Below are 18,414 nucleotides of genomic sequence, written 5' to 3' on the forward strand. Positions count from 1 at the left end.
CCAAAGGGAAGGATGAGGACCACCCATGCAGGTGGATGGGTGATGCTGGGGTGCTGGTGCAGCAAGAGCCTGCTGCCCACCTGACTCCTCAATGGAGCCACCCTGGCCTTTGGCCTCCCCTGGTCAGGGGCCACCCAGTTGGATGGAGCTGGTGCTTTGCTGTCCCAGTCCTGCCTGGACTGTCTGGAATAGGCAAAGAGACATTAACCATTTGACCCATAGGTTATCCTGATGGGAAGTACCAAGTCTGGAACCCTGACCTGCATTTATTGCATTTATTTCCTGGTTCAAGCAGGGAGAACTGCATCTGCAAATATTTCAGTATTTATGTGAATATTTTTTCCATCTTCTACAAGTCTATTGTGATTTTCACATGCACATCAGAGTTGATCGTAGAGGTTATTCCAACCAAAGCAATTCTGTGATTCTAGGATTTTCTAGGGAGAAAATATCAAAACAGAGGGCTTGGACAATGTTCCTTCTGGCCACCACCTGTGAGGGCCACAGCTGCCCCGGGCAGAACTAAGGACTTTGCCTGGTGCTGCTGTTCTCAATGACAGAGTGTTTAAAAACAGATAAAACTTGAGGCAGAAAAAAAGAATCGGGGGGGGCCTGTGCTGGGGGAGACCTGTGCACAGCTTCACCTGGGTTATCTATTCTAATCCTGTGGAAATCATGATGATGTTTTGATAATAGCAGACATTTGTGATCAAAATACCTCTTATTTCAATGATTCAAGGACAAAATGGGATGCTATTGTCTCCCTGGATGAATGTGAGATGTTTTATGAAAGGTACGATCAGTGTGTTCGGAGAATGACAAAATTTCCTTCCTGTCTTGGGAGGTAACTGCAGCACCGGCTGTGCAGCACTGAGCCCCTTACTCCTGCTTTGTGCTGTGAAGGGATCTGTGTCACAGTTATTTATGTCTGTATTTTAAATATGATTTGAAAAGAGACTGATTCAAAAATTTTCAATGACCCAGTGAAATCTGAACTACTTAGAGCAAGACAAGAAGTATAATGCTTCAATCAAAATAGCAACTTGGAATGTGTTTTATTAAACAGAGTTAATTTAATACTACCCCAGAGTGCTGTGGATGTGAAACCACATTCTTGAATTGGAACTTTCATATCTAGGTAATAGGAATGAAGGGAAAATGGTCATTTTTAATCTTGTACATTTTGGGACAAGTTCTGGTCTCATATAGATCTACCCACAGCATTCCTGAGTATTTTCCAAAACTGGTGTGTCCTTGGATCCTGTATGTCACTACGAGGTGAATATGTTACAGGAAAAACAAGTAGACCCTGCACAGAGCTCTAGTGAAATCCTGGCAGATTTAGCTTTCCCATTATTCTCCCTGCAGTATTTTCAAGGTGTTTCAAATGAGAGAAAACAAAACAAGTCTCAGGCTAAGTGAGATTAAAGAAAACTCTGAAATAAGGCATCAAGGGATGCAAAATAACAGAAAAAAAAGTGGATTATTTGTATAAACTCTGGATACATTTCCCTTGTAAATATTTCTTGATTTTTGCTAGCAATATTATGCAAAAATATTTAAATGAGCAGATAATAAAAGAGTAGCGCTGCCTGTGTTCATGGATGCCGAATCTATCGGGGACGAGCAGCTGGCAACTGATGGGACCATTTAAAACTTCATCAGTGGAGAACTGCTGATCATGTCAAGGAAAACACGTTTTTCCTTGCCAGCTCTTTGGTATTTCGGGAGTTTAAATCACTTCTGCTATCAGCCGGAGCTTGAGCGGGGAGAGGCACAAGGGCTAATTTTTTCCGAACGCCTGGCGAGCTCACCGGGCCCGATCCCACCGGCGCGGGGAGCGGCACCGCGGGGGCTCAGCGCTCGTTCGGTGCCCACGCTGGGCCTCGATCCCCCTCGGTCCCGCCGCCGCCAGGCACCCACCGGGACATGAAGCCAAGGAGGGATGGCGGACCAGAGCTACGCTCCCTGGGCAGTGTTAAAATACGACAAAAAAAAGAACTTACTAGGTCCTAATTTAGAGAAACGAAATATCCTGTTCCGTTCCCACGGAGGAACTCCAGCGCCAGTACGAATGATGTCTCACCCGCCGTTAGTGCTGGTCGCGCCGGCACCTTCCACCTCTGCCCCAATCCCCGAGACAGAGGGAGGGTGTCAGCTGAGCACCGAGGGGACGCGCCGAGCATCGGGTTCTGCCCCCGCGGCATCGCACTCACCGCCCGGTGCGGGCTGGAACGGAGCCGGGCGGTGCGGGATGGAGCGGAGCCAGCCGGGCGGTGCGGGATGGAGCAGAGCCGGGCGGTTCGGAATGGAGCGGAGCCGGGCGGTGCGGGATGGAGCGGAGCCGGGCGGTGCGGGATGGAGCGGAGCCGGGCGGTGCGGGATGGAGCGGAGCCGGGCGGTGCGGGATGGAGCGGAGCCGGGCGGTGCGGGCTGAGGCAGAGCCGGGCGGTTCGGGATGGAGCGGAGCCGGGCGGTGCGGGATGGAGCGGAGCCGGGCGGTTCGGGATGGAGCGGAGCCGGGCGGTTCGGGATGGAGCGGAGCCGGGCGGTCCGAGCCGGGGCAGAGCCGGGCGGTGCGGGATGGAGCGGAGCCGGGCGGTGCGGGATGGAGCGGAGCCGGGCGGTTCGGGATGGAGCGGAGCCGGGCGGTGCGGGATGGAGGGGAGCCAGCCGGGCGGTGCGGGATGGAGGGGAGCCGGGCGGTTCGGGATGGAGCGGAGCCGGGCGGTGCGGGATGGAGGGGAGCCGGGCGGTGCGGGATGGAGCGGAGCCGGGCGGTGCGGGATGGAGGGGAGCCGGGCGGTGCGGGATGGAGCGGAGCCGGGCGGTGCGGGATGGAGCGGAGCCGGGCGGTGCGGGATGGAGCGGAGCCAGCCGGGCGGTGCGGGATGGAGCGGAGCCGGGCGGTGCGGGATGGAGCGGAGCCAGCCGGGCGGTTCGGAATGGAGGGGAGCCGGGCGGTCCGAGCCGGGGCAGAGCCGAGCGGTTCGGGATGGAGCGGAGCCGGGCGGTGCGGGCTGGGGCAGAGCCGGGCGGTGCGGGCTGGGGCAGAGCCGGGCGGTGCGGGCTGGGGCAGAGCGGGTGTCCTCTGCCAGGTGGGCCAAGCACCCAACAATCAGGCTCTGAGCTGTCAGAACTACTCTACAAAATTCACAATTACAACTATAAAACCTGATTTTGACAAAAATATTTCTATTTTCTAGGGGTTCCTGCAAAAAATTAAAACAAGCTTTTTGCCTCCAGCATAAAATTGACCAAAAGAGCCTATCTGCTCAGGTACCATAAACAAACAGCATCCAGAAAGCAGAACAAGATCTTTCATGTAATCTCTATATGGAATTTGGGTGTCATTCTCTGATTTAAGGAAAAAAAAAAAAAGCTGAGAATTCTCTGACCTTAATCCCAGGTAGCTGCCTGCTGTCACACCGCTGCCAGCACAGCATGTTTGACAGCAATTCTTGCCAGCTTTATTTTCTCCTGGTGTGAAGAAATGAAGTGAGCAGCTCAGGAAATTTAGGTATTTATATAATTTTTATAGACACAAATTTTTAAAGACACACCTTTCAAATAAAACCACCAAGCATCTTCCCCTGGGGTACTTTCAACTATGGGTAGATCAGAAGTGAAAAATTTCCCATAATATCCCACTATGTAAAATCAAATTCACAAGATATGACAAAGTAATTGTGTATTTTCTGTAACCAGAAGTACTGAAGAGCTGCTAAGCCTCCAATGCATGATACATATAATATGACAAATTCAAAAAATTGAGACTGATTAAATTAAATTGAGACTTGGTTAAATTCAAGTGAAGGCCTGGCAGGAGTGGAAGCTGAGAGGTGCAAAGCCACCCTGGTCTGGAGATGTTTAACCCCATGTGAAAACACTGATTTCACTGCACTCTGCAGCTGTTACTGCCATGCTCTTGTAAACCATTTAAAGTATCAGAATTTCAGAGGAAGCTGTTTCAAGCAAACACTTGTGCTCCTGACATCTGTGATTTGCATGTACAGAATTATCCCAGCGAATGGGTGAAGTGACTTTGTGCCCAAGTGCATGGATGTGCTGGGGAGCACAACTGGCTCAGAACCTGTGGCACAGCCACAGGGAATGCTGTGGTGCTGATTTGAGTAGTTTCCTGGTGTGGATGTGAAATGCTATGGGGTGAGAAATGACAATCAGCTCCTGGAGTGAAAGAATCCATCTGCCTCCCCTGAAAAAACTGAGTGCATAGGGAGTGAAATTGTAATTTAAAAAAATTTAACACAGTGAGAACAAGTATAAAAATACATTTTAGATTAATTAAGTGGCTAAGCACACTTACAAATGATAAAGATTTGACAGTTTTAGGAGTCTTGTTGCTTATTGGTGAATTTCCCTGCAGCCATAACCCCCAGCATCCCCTTTTCAAGGGTGTTGCCTCCAGCTGCCTCTGGATGCTCTTCCCAATTGCTGCCTGTACCCTGCACATTGACAGCCCAAGAGAATCCCACACAGCAGCTGGAAATGAAACACAGCTTGACAAAATTAACCTCAAACTGAGCTGGTGGAACTTGGGTGAGCATGGGGCCAGGTGAAAGGGCAGCAGTGCATGGAGGAAAGTGTTGCTGGTCCCAGAACTGTGTCAGGGTGGTGAAACCTCAACATCACTCTCTGCAACCTTGGATGGATGTAAACAGTTAGGGTAACACTTTGTGTTACGATGCCAAAAAGTCTTCCTGAATTTTTTATCATTTTTCAGAGGAATGTGGGATCAGTTTCTGACAAACTGTATTTCTCAGAATGTAAATACTGTAGTGCTGTTACACAGGGTGAGGGTTTGGGCTGTTACAGGGTCTGGGGCACTGCTTGTGGTTGATGCTGGTGTTGTCAGTCCCTTGAGCCATGTCCAACAGACAAGTGCCAGACATTTTAAGAAATGTCACATGCAGAGGAGGGTTCAGAACTATTCTGAACAAACTCCCTGAAATCCACAAGCAACAGCTACCACCTCTGTGTGCAAGACATGCCCCCCTTCACCAGGTGGTGAAGAGGGATCTTACAGGAACAGTGGGACTCTCAGCAGTGGGGATGGCAACAGGGGTTCCCCAGGGCTTTGCTAAGGCAGCAGCTTGGGAAGGACCCTCTGCATGGAGGTAGAGGCTGCATTTAGTTGATGGAAGCCCAAGGGTTTCAGTTCAGCCCAGACAGGCAGTTGACCCTCAGAGTGGAGAGGAAGGTCTGTGGAAAACGGTCACTGCAAAGGTCTGACACAAGCCTGCATCCCGACAGTGCTGCACTAACACCTGTGGCAGAAGCCATGTCCCCACACCTGAGGAGCTGCTGTGCTTTGCCCCGCTGTGGGCTGCTCCCACCACTTGCCTGCTGCCCCACGGGCTGTGGGACTCCAGTTTTGTTCACACAGCTCCTGGCCAGCAGCTCTGCACTGTTAGAAATTATGCCCCTGGGTTGAGTCATACTTTAACCAGTCCGCCCAAACGCACATGAGGTCTGAGACTGGCACACACACATGGCACTACTTTGGAAGGTTTCTGTGGAATTTCCACTGCACGGATTGGATGGTCTTCAGTCTTCAATGCTTGTCTTCCCCTTCCTGAAGGAGAAACCTGCAGAGCCAGCTGGCTCTGCAAAACCCAGAAGCTGGAAGTGAAATGCTGCAGCAAACCAGTTATTTCTGGGATAACTGATGGACTACCACTTTGTTAACTTAACAGTACACTTTAAAAACTCCCAAAACATTCTATGGCTTTGTTCTTTGTGTCCTGTAGCTACACCTGTTCACTATTCTGTTAATTACCTTTTTTCTGGTCAATGTCCATGAGAATATTAATACCTGGAGCACAGGAATATATAAATCTCTTAAAAAGAGCATTACAATAACTTTTTCAGTTTGCCATTTGCTTTCAAATGTCTTAGTCTATATCATGATTTCAGCAAACAGACCAAGACTGCTTTCAGTATCATCCTCGGGTTCCAGCTCTCTGCTGGGATCAGCCTGTTCCTGAGCAGTCTGTCTCTTTCTTCTATGCACGTACACAGAGTGGCTCTTTTCTGGCCCCTCGGGAAACAAGGTGTCTGCAGGGACAGCAGCTTCCAGAGCCAGCTCCAAGCCTTTGTGGAATCTAGACAGAAACAATTCTGTAGTTACTGTTTTTATAGATTTGCTCAGGATCTGAAAATTACTCTGAGAAACTAATGCTTTTAGAATGTAATCAAAACATGCAAGGGGAGAAAAGTGGCTACTAACATTTTACTTAATACTGAAGAAAAATTAGATGTCACGAACAGAACTGGTGTTATCTTACAAACCTGTCAATCCTCCTTATGTTTTCTTCCATTTTCTGATTGGCTACATGTACCAGAAATTCAATATATTCTTCAGAGACCATCAATCTCCCTTTGTGGCTCAATGGAACTTCTAAGCAGTGAGTGCTCCGCACAGCCTGAAAACACACACATGATTTACCAGGAATAAAGTCTTTTAGTTTATGAAGGTTATATAGATAATGTAGGGAGTTCATTATAGTAAAAAACATGCTTATCCATGCCATTATTTAGGTTGCTGTCACCTAAAGCAGCAAGCTATTTCTTTGCTATAGCATGCCCTGTGACAGCTCCTTAGCACCAGTCAGGTCTTGGCTCGTACAAAAAAATCAAGGTTAATGTAACAACACCACTTCATTAAAGCCCTTACAGTAGCAGAGTCCTTACCATTGTAATTTTTCCTCCTCTGCCAACTGTAATACCAGAGTTCCTGAACCCAGAGTCAATAGCCACTGAATGCTGCAGAAAAAATAAATACTTGAACAGGTCTTGTACACTTTCACAGCAAAAAATATTTATGGATGTGTTGCAATGGACTGTACTATCTCAATTTTGCAAAAAAAACCATTCAAATCATCTACCCAGACTTATTCAAAAACAGTTACATTAAAATACTTTCTAAGATCAAACCCACCCAAAGGTGGGTGGTTTTCAGAGGCCCACAGTGGATCCTGGTTGAATCCATCAGTGCAGAAAGGATGTAAGGTCTCTCTGGGCACTGAACTGTTTTACCCCACTGAGCTGGAACTTCAGAGCCAGTCGTGCCACACGCTGACAACACGAGTGCAGCTGCACTCTACTGAGCCCCTCAGCTCTTCTGCACTAACACCAAAGCAAGCCCAGCACGGCACACATTGCACTCTGCAGTCATGCAGGAAAGGCAGAAGGCAAAGGGAGCCAAACGTACCATCTAAAATGCAGCCCCTTCAGCCAGGGAGAGCAGCCCAGGCCCCTCGGGCAGCGCTTCATGCAGCAGTCTGCTTCAGCTCGAAGGCTGAACTGCAGGTGAGTCTCTTCTTTCTAAGTACAGTAAAACCCTCAGCAAGTTTAAAGCTGTGTTTTTTCATCAGCTTACTTTACTACTCTAATTATTAAACACACAGCACACCTGGGACTGTTTCTAAGTGCAACTGCTTACCCAGTAGCCAATACTTTTATTTTTGCAGGCAAGAATGTAACAGAACATTGCCACATTGTACTTGACGTGGCTTTACCAGCAGCTGTGCATCCTGCAGCTCCCGACACAGCACATGAAGAACAAATGGTTCAAACTTGAACACAACATCACCAGTGGCTTTCTTGAGTGCTGTCATCTGGAAAATATATCAAAATATTTATACAAAAATCAGAGTACTTCCTCTCGTAAGAGTTAAAAACACCCTACTGCATCCTCCTTGGCCTGAAACTTTAGCAAGCTTTGCTTTGCTGGAACAGATACTAATGAAAACAAATATTCTGCAGGACACTTTGTGCACCTGTGAGAATGTATATGTATGGTAACTATGAATTGAGTGAGAAAATGCTGATCTTGCAACTGCCTCTTTTGTGGGACAAAGCAATATATGCAAAGAGTAGATTATTTTGAAAGCATACTAAAAATGAAAAACCCCGCACTATAGATGTTTTTAATTTCAGGGTATTTAATAATACTAAATTAACAATGCAATATAAGACATTCCCTGTTACACCACTTTCAGGTGTCTGTCTGCTAGCACAGCAAGCTGGACTCAAGAGATTTTTCAATTCAAGAGTTTTATATATGACTCCAGACAGCAAGAAATTATATAAGTTTCTGGAATATCAGCTGCCTTTATAACTATGCAGAGCATTTGATACTGAGTTTAAAAGCATTCTTTTAAAATAGGCCTGAAGAATTTATTAAGCAACACATCTAAGGAAAAGTTAGTTTTGAGAGTAGAGTATCAATTCATCTCAGTAGCAGGAATAAAAACCCTTTGACACAATGTGTTTTCTACGACACCTGGAGCATTTTCTTGGATAAATAACAAAGGCTGTATCTCACTGTGCCCTTACCACATCGCCTTTGACACACGGCTCGTGCGTGACCAGGAGCCACGTGCAGTTCCTCTTCTGGATCCCCGTGCCATCTGTGTCCTGGTGATGGACAGAAACCATTAAAACGGCTCGGCACCTCGGTGAGGTTTAATCTCACGCTGCTACAAAAACACTCCTTGGACATAAAGAAGCAACCCCTTGACTCACGACCAGACCCACAGTATTGTACAGGGCACACACACACACACACACACAGTATTGTACAGGGCACAGAGCACACACACAGTATTGTACAGGGCACACACACACACACACACACACAGTATTGTACAGGGCACACACACACACACACACACACACAGAGTATTGTACAGGGCACACACACACACACACACACACACACAGTATTGTACAGGGCACAGAGCACACACACAGTATTGTACAGGGCACACACACACACACAGAGTATTGTACAGGGCACACACACACACACACAGTATTGTACAGGGCACACACACACACACACACACACACAGTATTGTACAGGGCACACACACACACACACACAGTATTGTACAGGGCACACACACACACACACACACAGTATTGTACAGGGCACACACACACACACACACACACACAGAGTATTGTACAGGGCACACACACACACACACACACACACACAGTATTGTACAGGGCACAGAGCACACACACAGTATTGTACAGGGCACACACACACACACAGAGTATTGTACAGGGCACACACACACACACACAGTATTGTACAGGGCACACACACACACACACACACACACAGTATTGTACAGGGCACACACACACACACACACAGTATTGTACAGGGCACACACACACACACACACACAGTATTGTACAGGGCACACACACACACACACAGTATTGTACAGGGCACACACACACACACACACACACACACAGTATTGTACAGGGCACACACACACATACACAGTATTGTACAGGGCACACACACACACACACACACACACAGTATTGTACAGGGCACAGAGCACACACACAGTATTGTACAGGGCACACACACACACACACACACACACACACACACACACACACACACAGAGTATTGTACAAGGCACATAACACACGGTCACCCTGCCGGTGCCTCACCCACCGTCACGGTCACCCTGCCGCTCCCTCACCCACCGTCACCCTGCCGCTCCCTCACCCACCGTCACGGTCACCCTGCCGCTCCCTCACCCACCGTCACGGTCACCCTCCCGTCGCACGAGCTCGTGGTGCAGAAGCGCTCGCGCGCGTTCAGGAGCCGCGCGAGCTCCGCGGCTCGCGCGTCCAGCGCGCGCTTCCGGCTGGAGTCGGGCCGCGCGAGCCGCTGCGCCTTGCGCCGCGCGAACGCCGCCATCGCGGGGGGACGGCGTCCCACGGCGGACAAACCTCGTCGCGCGGCCCAGCGGCGGGGCGGGGCCGGTAGTGGTACGACCCCACCCTCCGAGCTCCGCCGCGCGTCAGCGGCGCTCCACAGGTAGGCGGTGGACGCGGGGGCTCCCCGGCGCTCGTCCGGGGGGACGGTACGAGAAAACAGTGACTCTGCGCTAGCAGTGCCGGACTCCACAGCCACGGGGACACGGCCGGGCTTACGGGGGCGACGGCTGTACGGGGCGGCTCGAAGGGGCGGGGCCTGATTGCAAGGAACGCTTCCGGGGCACGGCTCAAGGGGCGGGGCCTAACGGCGGAGGCGTGTTTGTGGGCGGGGCCCGGCGGTGAGAGGGTGTCCCGGGACTGAGTCCGATCGAGGCCGCATCGTGCCCGCATCGTTCCGCGCCCGGCCCTGAACTCTCTCACCCGCTAGCGGCAGCCCTGCTGGCCCCGGGGCCCAGGATGTGCTTGCCGTCCTCCTCGTGCCCCGGATCCCGGAAGGTGTTCCCAGCAGGGAGGCCCAGAGCAGGCCGGGGCCTTCCCTTGCCCCGCTCCCTCCCCTCCCCTCCCTCCGGTTCGGTTGGTTATCACAAAATCGATCGCCCTTGGGCCCCGCGGTGTGTGCCGTGTTCCAGGCGGTGTCCGCAGGCCACCTCCCGGTGCCTCAGGCTGCCCGTGACCCGAACAGGTCCCAGGGGTCTCATTGTGTCTTTCAGCAGATCCTCTGGTCGCCATGGCAGCCACCAGGAGTGTGATGAGGGCGGTCCGAGTGTTTGAATTTGGTGGCCCTGAAGTGCTTAAACTCCAGTCAGACGTGTTAGTTCCTGTTCCAAAAGAAAACCAGGTATATGTGAGCTCTGTGAAGGAAAATAGTGATAATGAATGTTAACAAGTGCCTGCTGGACAGAACGAGAGATACAACCCAGAACCCTTTACCTAGAGTACATGAGTTTTGGGCAGTACTTGAGCTATGCTTAACAAATGTGGGCTTATTCCACATCAAGATTTCCCTGAAATCAGCTTCACTTTGACACTGGGTTGTTACAGAGGCTGTTTGAGACTTCAGTAAAAATGCTACAACACCATGCTGTGAATTCAAGGGCTAAATCTTTTTAGATATTGCTTAAGAAGTGTCTTTTCTTTTAGGTATTGATTAAAGTCCATGCCTGTGGGGTAAATCCTGTTGAGACATATATTCGTTCTGGGACTTATGCCAGGAAACCAGCTTTGCCCTACACTCCTGGCTCGGATGTGGCTGGGGTGGTTGAAAGTGTTGGGGAACACGTGACTGCATTCAAGGTATTTTCACACTGGGCTATAATTCTCCATGGTTCCATGGGTCCTCTTTGGCTGACCGCTGTGCTACTGTACCTGGCTTTGTTCCTCATAATCACGTAATCTCTTCAAGGGAGGAAACCCCTCCACGGCCTGGTACAAGCACTCCGTGGGATCCCACTGGCACACCAGTCTGCTGGTGGGACTGTGAGGAATGCTGTGCCCTCCTGAAGCTCAGAGCTCTCACAAGACACACTGCAGTCTGTCGGCTTAAAGCAGCGATATCTGGTGTACAGAAGTTGGGGTTTGGAGCTATTTTTCTGGCATTGCAGAAAAAGTTGAGATGGGAAGATTCTTGCTGGGGGTAGTAATTTCAGGCAGAACTAAAAAGTCTTCTGTAAAGTATTTGAGAAATGGAAATTGTTTAGTTATAAAGCTCCATAAATTCTGTTATTTGTTACTAAAATTGTTCAAATACTGTATTCCTCCCATCTAGTAATTTTATTTGGATTTCTCAGTGGGAAAGTCTTGGGACAGGAGAAGGCAAATATCAATTTGCTAAGAAAGATATCTATGACATCAATTTAGTTTTTAAATTGGTTCTCCCATTTAAGTCATTAGACATTTGGTCCCAAACCAACATAAAAATTGTAGGTAAAATTGGACTGGAATTTCCTGATTTGGAATTTATGTAACAATTTTGGGAGATCTGAGAGATAGGGTTATCAAGAGAGAAGAATCATCTTTGTTCATATTTTCTTACTAACAGTTTGCTATATCTGCTATGTGTGACTTTTTGCTTTGTCTAACAATTGTGATGCTCTTGGCTTGAATGAGAGAGAGATGTCTTAGAGAATATTAAGGGGATACATATTTCCACATTTAAATAATTTAGAAATGTTTCTTTTGTGTTTGTAAAAGCTTTTGAGGCTTTGCATTTGGAATCTGTGGATGGAATTCTGGACTTCAGTCAAAGTTCATTAAGGTTCATTTTATGAGGCAGTAGGTTTGTGTGTTGCACTGCAGGGTGGGGTTATAATTATGATACTTAGATTTAAGAAATTATACAGTTTGTGTTGCGTTGATGGTATGTATCAGAATTTATAAAAATTTCTTTGACAAATGGAACTGGTTATTTTTGATAGGAGAGCTGTTAGAAATAGCTTAAACCTCTGTAAATTTCATCTTAATGTTTATGAAGGAAAAGATAGGGGAAATTATTGATTTCTCTGCGTTCTCTCCCTCCATTCTAGAAAGGTGACAGAGTTTTCACCCTCGAAACGCTTTCTGGAGGATATGCAGAGTATGCAGTTGCTGCAGCCAACAGAGTCTTTCCTTTGCCAGGCAAACTGGACTTCAGGCAGGGAGCAGCGATCGGAGTGCCCTACTTCACTGCCTACCGGGCCCTTTTCCAGAAGTAAGGCACCAAATCCATGTTTGTGCACTTTAATCTTTGGTATTTACAGTGCTGAAGTTCGTATTTTCACTGCCCTTTAAAAGGGGGAGGTTGGTGAGTGGGAAATGTTTAAAAATGTTACACTGATGGAATTGTCAGATAATTGTGATCTAGAAGCTTGTGACTGTGTTTTCCTGTTAAGTCTTTTTTCTTGAGAGAACCTACCTGGAAAGGCTTCATGGAATAAAATATGTGGCTCCCTTTCAGTACTCACTGGCATTTTGGCTGGGGAAGAAAAAGAGCAGTAGTACTAATTTCCTCAGTAAGCAGACAGGTGCTGTGGAGCTGAAGCACTCCTTTCCTGTGGCAGGCCAAAGTCCTGAACTGAGGCTCAGTACCAGGCTCTCACTGGCCCCTGGCTGCATGTTGCATCCAGTCATCAGTCACAGGATTTATTTTTCCTCCTTGATCTCCCAAAAAGGCTTGTGATATCTGTTTAGCCATAAATTGGAATATAATTGGAACATAAACTGGAAGCAGTGCTGTGTGAACAATGAGATTTAATGTCAGTATCTGCAACCCCATGCTCTGTCAGTATGTGCTGCAGTCCCAGTGCCAACATTTCTTGTGTTCTGCTCTTAGAGGCTGTGCCAAAGCTGGGGAAAGCGTGCTGGTTCATGGTGCTAGTGGGGGGGTAAGTATTCCAAGGAGGCAAGTGGTATAGAATGCTGCTCTCTGTCCTTGCATCTGCTTCCTCCTGGGATACGAGTTATGGTCATATTTGTATCAATAGATTAGCAGATTGGGTTTTTGTTTCAGATACTCTAGGATACACTTTCTTAGAAAAACCCTGTTATTCCCACTAACTGTGAGACTGCATGAGTGCTGGTGTGAGTTCCCCAGTCAGAGGGTCACACGCTGAACAGGTGTTTGCTGCAGGTGGTAGTTGGTCTGGAAGTTTTATTGCTGATAGCAGAAAGCTCTAATTTCCCAATATGTACAAATTGTTCTCAGTCCTCTGAGAATAAGTCACTGGTGCACGGTTACTGTGCATTTCTGTTTCCATTCTCATGTTTTTACCCATGAGCCAACAGCTGGCTGCACAAGGAGAGGTACTGGAATATATAAACCTGCGACTGAATACTACATGAAATTGCACTTCTAGTTTTCTTTGGGTTTGCATGACAAATTTACTTTAGATCTTGACTCAACATTTTAGTTTATCTCCCACACTCTGCACTTGCTCACTTTCTGGTGATGCACCAAACAGCTGCTGTGAACAGGCCAAGTTTCCTTAATTATTTGTTAGACAACAAAAAGATGAATTCATATCTTATTCTGAGACACTAGAATGGCATTTAGCATGATAAGACTTTTTTAGTATTTTCATAAACTAGATGTAGTGCTTCTGTTTTGACTGGAGTGCAAAGCTGGTAGGAGACACTGAGAACTCACTTTCTAAAGAAGCAGTGTTAATAAAGTTTGTGCCTGCAGATTTTCTCTGCAATGTATAATGCTGGTATTACTAGCAGGTGATTCTGTGAAGAGAAAAATTTACTTGAATTTGTATCAAAAATATAAGACCCATTCTACATCGGTGTGTGTCAAATGCTGATAGCTATAAAAAAACCTCAAAATTTTACCATGCCTTGGTAAATGTGTTTTCTTTTTTAAAAGGTATTTGGCTGTCTTTAAGATCCAAATTATTGGCTAAAAAACAATTTACCAGACTAGCTTTTTAAATGGGGAAGTTCCAAGTTGCTGGTAGACTATATAAAATTCTAAGAAAGAGGTAAAATAATTTTCTCTTTTGGTTTTTTTTCTCCCCTCAGGTGGGACTAGCAGCATGTCAGATTGCCAGAGCTTGTGGTTTGAAGGTTTTGGGTACAGCAGGAACTGAGGAGGGCATGAATGTGATCCTGAGAAATGGTGCTCACCAAGCCTTTAATCACAGAGACCCGAATTACACTGAGAGAATTAAGGTAGGCCTGTGTCTGGACTCAAGAATGCAGGTGGTGCTGTTCTTAACAAAGTGTGAGCAGTTGTTTGCAGAAGACTTTAAAGTAGGTTTCTGTAGGATCAATAGTGTACTGCTTTTTTCATTTCTACACAAGGAAAAACTTCCTCGGGCTGGAGGAGCTGAGCTTTCCTTACAGGCAGTGGCATTTAGAACTTCTTACATTCAGCAAATTCTAGTGTGGGATCACATCACAAGTTAGCACAGCAAAATGTGCTACAAATCAGCTCATTTGCTGTCAGCTGCAGTACGAAGGCTGTATTGAAAATTTAAACAGTGAGCTGTAAAGTGGATACTTTCTGTAGTGTTTAAAATAAATGGTGGTACCCAAGCACTAAAATAACATCCTGTGTCCTGTACAGGCATGCACAGGGCCGGGAGGAGTGGATATCATCATAGAAATGCTCTCTGATGTCAACCTGGATGCTGACTTGCAGCTGCTGTCCCGCGCAGGGAGGGTGATGGTGAGTGTTTGTGTCCTGGGCCAGGAGGGTGGCAGTGAGTGTTTGTGTCCCTGAGCAGGGAGGTGATGATGGGTGCTTGTGTCACTGATTCTGTGCATTCAGCATCACACTGAACAGCTCTGACTCCATGCCTTGGGCTCCTTTGGGCAGGTTGTGGGCTGCAGGGGACGCATTGAGATAAACCCAAGAGACACAATGAGCAAGGAGTCCAGCATAATTGGAGTGAGTCTGTTTCTTGCAACTGAGGTGAGAAGCATTTCTATTTTTAAGTATGCTTTATTGGCTTGTTCCAGCACCCTTCTATTTACAGTTAAAATTATTTGAAGGAATAAAAGAATAATTTCACTGTAACAATCTTGGTAGTTCATTCCTTTACGTTTTGATTCAATCTCAGAACATCCTAAAATATTTTCAGGTTATGGAATTTGCTTTAATTCTTGCATAAATTGCCAATACTATTCTGAAATGCAAAGACCTTGTCATGAACACTGTTTGTTACATGCAGGAGGAAAGGCGTGAATGTGCCACAGCAGTCCTTGATGGCATAGAAGCTGGCTGGCTGAAACCAGTTGTGGGCTTGGAATATCCCCTGGAGAAAGTAGCCAAGGCTCATGAAGACATTATTTGTAGCAGTGGTGCCCGAGGGAAGATGGTGCTCCTTCTATAAAGGAGCACCCTTTTCCATTTATTTTGTAGCTGTTCTAACTGCACCTTTGCTTACAGGTTCACTGAATGTATGTTATAAACATACCTTTGATCATGTTTGATGCTAGCAGAAAATGCTCACTTAGATGAATTAGTTGACATTTTCTTTTTGTAATGAGCAGAGTTGCATTTACTGTAAAGTAATTTTGGTAGCTTTTTTGATTGATGTGACAGTAATAAATTTTCCCTGCTGGCGTGCTTTGTGCTGCAGGGAATGGTAGGGCTTGGTATCATGGTCCATGTGAAGGCAGAGCGAGGCCACTGTAGGTAACACAGAATGGAGATGCTTTTTACAGATACACAAAAATAAATAACTCACTATGTGTGTTAACTAGAACTGTAAATTCTTTCAGCCACGAAATTTGTACTCAAATTTTGTACTCAAATTATGTCGCATAATTTACTTGAAATAAAAGCTTTTACTGACAAAATAGTTTCCTTTCCAGCTCAAAAGATGGACAGAATCTCTCAAGCATGAACTGTTTGGAGCTGAGGCAGTTCTACTTGTCTGTGCCTCTAAGGCTGAGACGACAGTATCCTGGCTCATCCAGAGGCACTGTCACTCTGGAGCTGCATGCTGGGATTTGCCTCTTTGGAAATGATGGTCATGACCAAAGCAGCTGATTCCTGGATGGTGAATGGCTGATTGTGAAGATTTCAGTTCTTCCTATGAGCTTTATTAAAGTCTCCTGGATCCCTGGCTGCACTGAGAGGGGAGGCTGCATGGCTTTGTGGCATGGAGAGTTCCTGTGAAATTCCTGAAATTCCATCTGCTGAAGTGGGCAGGGCACAGCCTCAGCACTGGGGCTTGTGTGCAGGTGTCTATGTGGGGTCACTTTGCCATGACACTGGGGTCATTTCATCGTGTCTCTCATAAACCTTAAAGCCATTGCACAACAGATGTGTTGCCAGGAAGGATGGTGAAGTGTTTCTAGAGTTAGTGATTTCAGTTTAGTGTTTCAGTGAGTGGTTTCAGAAAGCTGCTTGGGAGAGAAGGACGAGGCCAGCTCGGCTGTGGGACTGTCTGCCGAGGTGCAGTGGGGTCCTTCCTCCCTCCAGGCTGCCCCAGGGCAATGAGCTGCTTTCCTTGTTTGTAGCACTTGCCACAGGAGTAGGGAGCTGTGTTTTTTATGTGAAGATGTAAGTGACTCACCTGGTGTAAGTGATGTGTGTAGCTAGTGTCTCAGCTGATTATCCAGGTGAAAGGTGCTGACTGTTCCTGTTGTCTCAAGCAGAATGTGGCCTGAGCAGTGGTGTTAGTTAGGAACCTGCTGTTCCTCTTGACAACTGTTAGAGAAAGTAAAACACCTCTTAATGTCAAAGCACTAAACAGAAGTTAAAAGTAATGGTTAATGACAGATAAGATTGTGGAGATGATGTGCCTATAAAAGTATATACCTTTCCTCTATATTCTGTGTTCAAATATTAAATTATTTTTAATTCAGTCTTAATTTAGTAGGGGTCTATGACATGAATGAGAGGCTGATTGTTTGCAGTGGCTCCTTTCTTGCTTAGTGCTGCCACTGCATCGTGGATGATGTTTAGAGGAGAAATACATGGCAAGTCTCAGGTCTGGCCTCATCGTTGTTGTCCCAAGGGCCGTGGTTGTAGTGGAGTTTGTCGCCAGAAGGTGTCAGAGCAGTTCTGTGTTATCACATTATCGCTGCTCTCTGCCAGGGGACCTGGCAGAACGGCACAGCAGGACTGGGACTGACTTGATGGGAATATCATATAGCGTTTATTCTTCTGTCAATTTCCAATGTATTGTATCAATTGAAGGATTTTTTTTTTAAATTTTAGAACAAGTAGTGTGGATAGAACTAATGAGATAGGGCTCAGGTACATCTGGTTTGTGCAAGCCACCCATCTAGAAAATGTCATCCTGGGGAGTCCTTGGTTTCGCTCTCTTTTTGGGACCTGCTGCCCCTTGGCAGTGCAAAAAAGGATGAGGAAGAGTGGGGCCCACAGACCATTGAATTTGGCAGAATAATTCTCTCAGTTTGTTGGGAATCCTCCTGATTTGACTGGATGGGATTTTGGAGGCAGTGGTTCCCAGTCACAGCCTGCTTGGTGCTGCCACGGGTGCTTGGAAGGGTTGAACAGGCTCTCGTATTTGTGCCGACTTTGACATCTGCAGGAGAGGTCTGGGCTTCAAAGTGAGGAGCTGTGTACAACGCAAGGCTCTGGAGACTGCTGTTCTATGTGTTTCTAAAACAGAAAAGAGTGGAATTGTTCTGGGAAGCAGCTGCTCTTGGTTAGCCTCATTGTGCCCCAAATAAATGCTGCTTACATTTTCTAGTCATTAAAAGTCTGGTTGCCTCTCTATTGTAATTGTCCTGTGTCTCTTCCTGACTTCTTCCTGTGCTGCAGGATGATACAACAAGTTACTCTGAGACTTTAATTACAGAGTTGGGAAGATAAAATATCAAGAGAATATTGATGTCAATAATTGCTTCCTTTACAGAAGTCAGATCAATATTGAGTTTGGGTGGATCATGCCACAGAAAATTTGAGGATGGTAAAGCCTTAAATTTTGGAACAGATGCATCAGGAAGAATGGCTCTCCCTGCTATTCCTCACTGCAGGGATCTCCGCTCACATCAGTCACTCTGGTCCCTGGAGGCATTAATCTGTAAATTTGTACTTCAACTGAGACTCGCAAGAACTGCAGGAAGAAAGGAAAAACAAACCTTGAAGGGTGGTTGTGTCTCCTTTATTTCAGTAAATTGGGTGTCTGTTGCCAGTGCACACTTCGGTGCTTCCTGTCATCTGGACTTGAGAGA

The 18,414-nt window shown here is 46.8% G+C and overlaps 2 protein-coding genes across 7 annotated transcripts; one reads left to right on the plus strand and one right to left on the minus strand.

The window, feature by feature from the left end:
* Nucleotides 1–3,515: 3,515 nt before the first annotated feature.
* On the minus strand, nt 3,516–9,786 carry TYW3 (tRNA-yW synthesizing protein 3 homolog). The gene is made up of 6 exons (XM_059853529.1): nt 9,602–9,786; nt 8,362–8,442; nt 7,542–7,640; nt 6,715–6,786; nt 6,313–6,446; nt 3,516–6,125 (listed from the first exon to the last, which is right to left on the minus strand). The coding sequence occupies exons 1-6, from the start codon at nt 9,758–9,760 to the stop codon at nt 5,921–5,923; spliced, it is 750 nt and encodes a 249-aa protein (XP_059709512.1). The 5' UTR covers nt 9,761–9,786; the 3' UTR covers nt 3,516–5,920.
* Nucleotides 9,760–17,962, plus strand: CRYZ (crystallin zeta). Of its 6 annotated transcripts, none has more exons than XM_059853527.1 (9): nt 9,760–9,880; nt 10,491–10,618; nt 10,921–11,073; nt 12,303–12,466; nt 13,088–13,139; nt 14,278–14,427; nt 14,825–14,926; nt 15,077–15,172; nt 15,432–17,962. In XM_059853527.1, the coding sequence occupies exons 2-9, from the start codon at nt 10,508–10,510 to the stop codon at nt 15,591–15,593; spliced, it is 990 nt and encodes a 329-aa protein (XP_059709510.1). In that variant the 5' UTR covers nt 9,760–9,880; nt 10,491–10,507; the 3' UTR covers nt 15,594–17,962. The 6 variants fall into 6 exon arrangements, with proteins under 6 accessions (XP_059709510.1, XP_059709505.1, XP_059709509.1 ...); XM_059853522.1 differs by having other exon boundaries at nt 9,769–9,880; nt 10,494–10,618; XM_059853523.1 differs by having other exon boundaries at nt 9,847–9,926; nt 10,494–10,618.
* Nucleotides 17,963–18,414: the final 452 nt, after the last annotated feature.

The sequence above is a fragment of the Haemorhous mexicanus genome, chromosome 9, assembly GCF_027477595.1.
Source record: "Haemorhous mexicanus isolate bHaeMex1 chromosome 9, bHaeMex1.pri, whole genome shotgun sequence".
In the NCBI taxonomy this organism is placed as follows: domain Eukaryota; kingdom Metazoa; phylum Chordata; class Aves; order Passeriformes; family Fringillidae; genus Haemorhous; species Haemorhous mexicanus.

Coding starts and splice junctions, on each gene's coding strand:
- TYW3 (XM_059853529.1), bottom strand. CDS start 9,760: ATGGCGGCGTTCGCGCGGCGCAAGGCGCAGCGGCTCGCGCGGCCCGAC. Junction 8,443..9,601: donor ACGGGAGGGTGACCGTGACG/GTGGGTGAGGGA, acceptor GTCCATCACCAG/GACACAGATGGCACGGGGAT. Junction 6,447..6,714: donor GAGGAGGAAAAATTACAATG/GTAAGGACTCTG, acceptor GTGTGTTTTCAG/GCTGTGCGGAGCACTCACTG.
- CRYZ (XM_059853527.1), top strand. CDS start 10,508: ATGGCAGCCACCAGGAGTGTGATGAGGGCGGTCCGAGTGTTTGAATTT. Junction 10,619..10,920: donor CTGTTCCAAAAGAAAACCAG/GTATATGTGAGC, acceptor CTTTTCTTTTAG/GTATTGATTAAAGTCCATGC. Junction 14,927..15,076: donor CCCGCGCAGGGAGGGTGATG/GTGAGTGTTTGT, acceptor TCCTTTGGGCAG/GTTGTGGGCTGCAGGGGACG.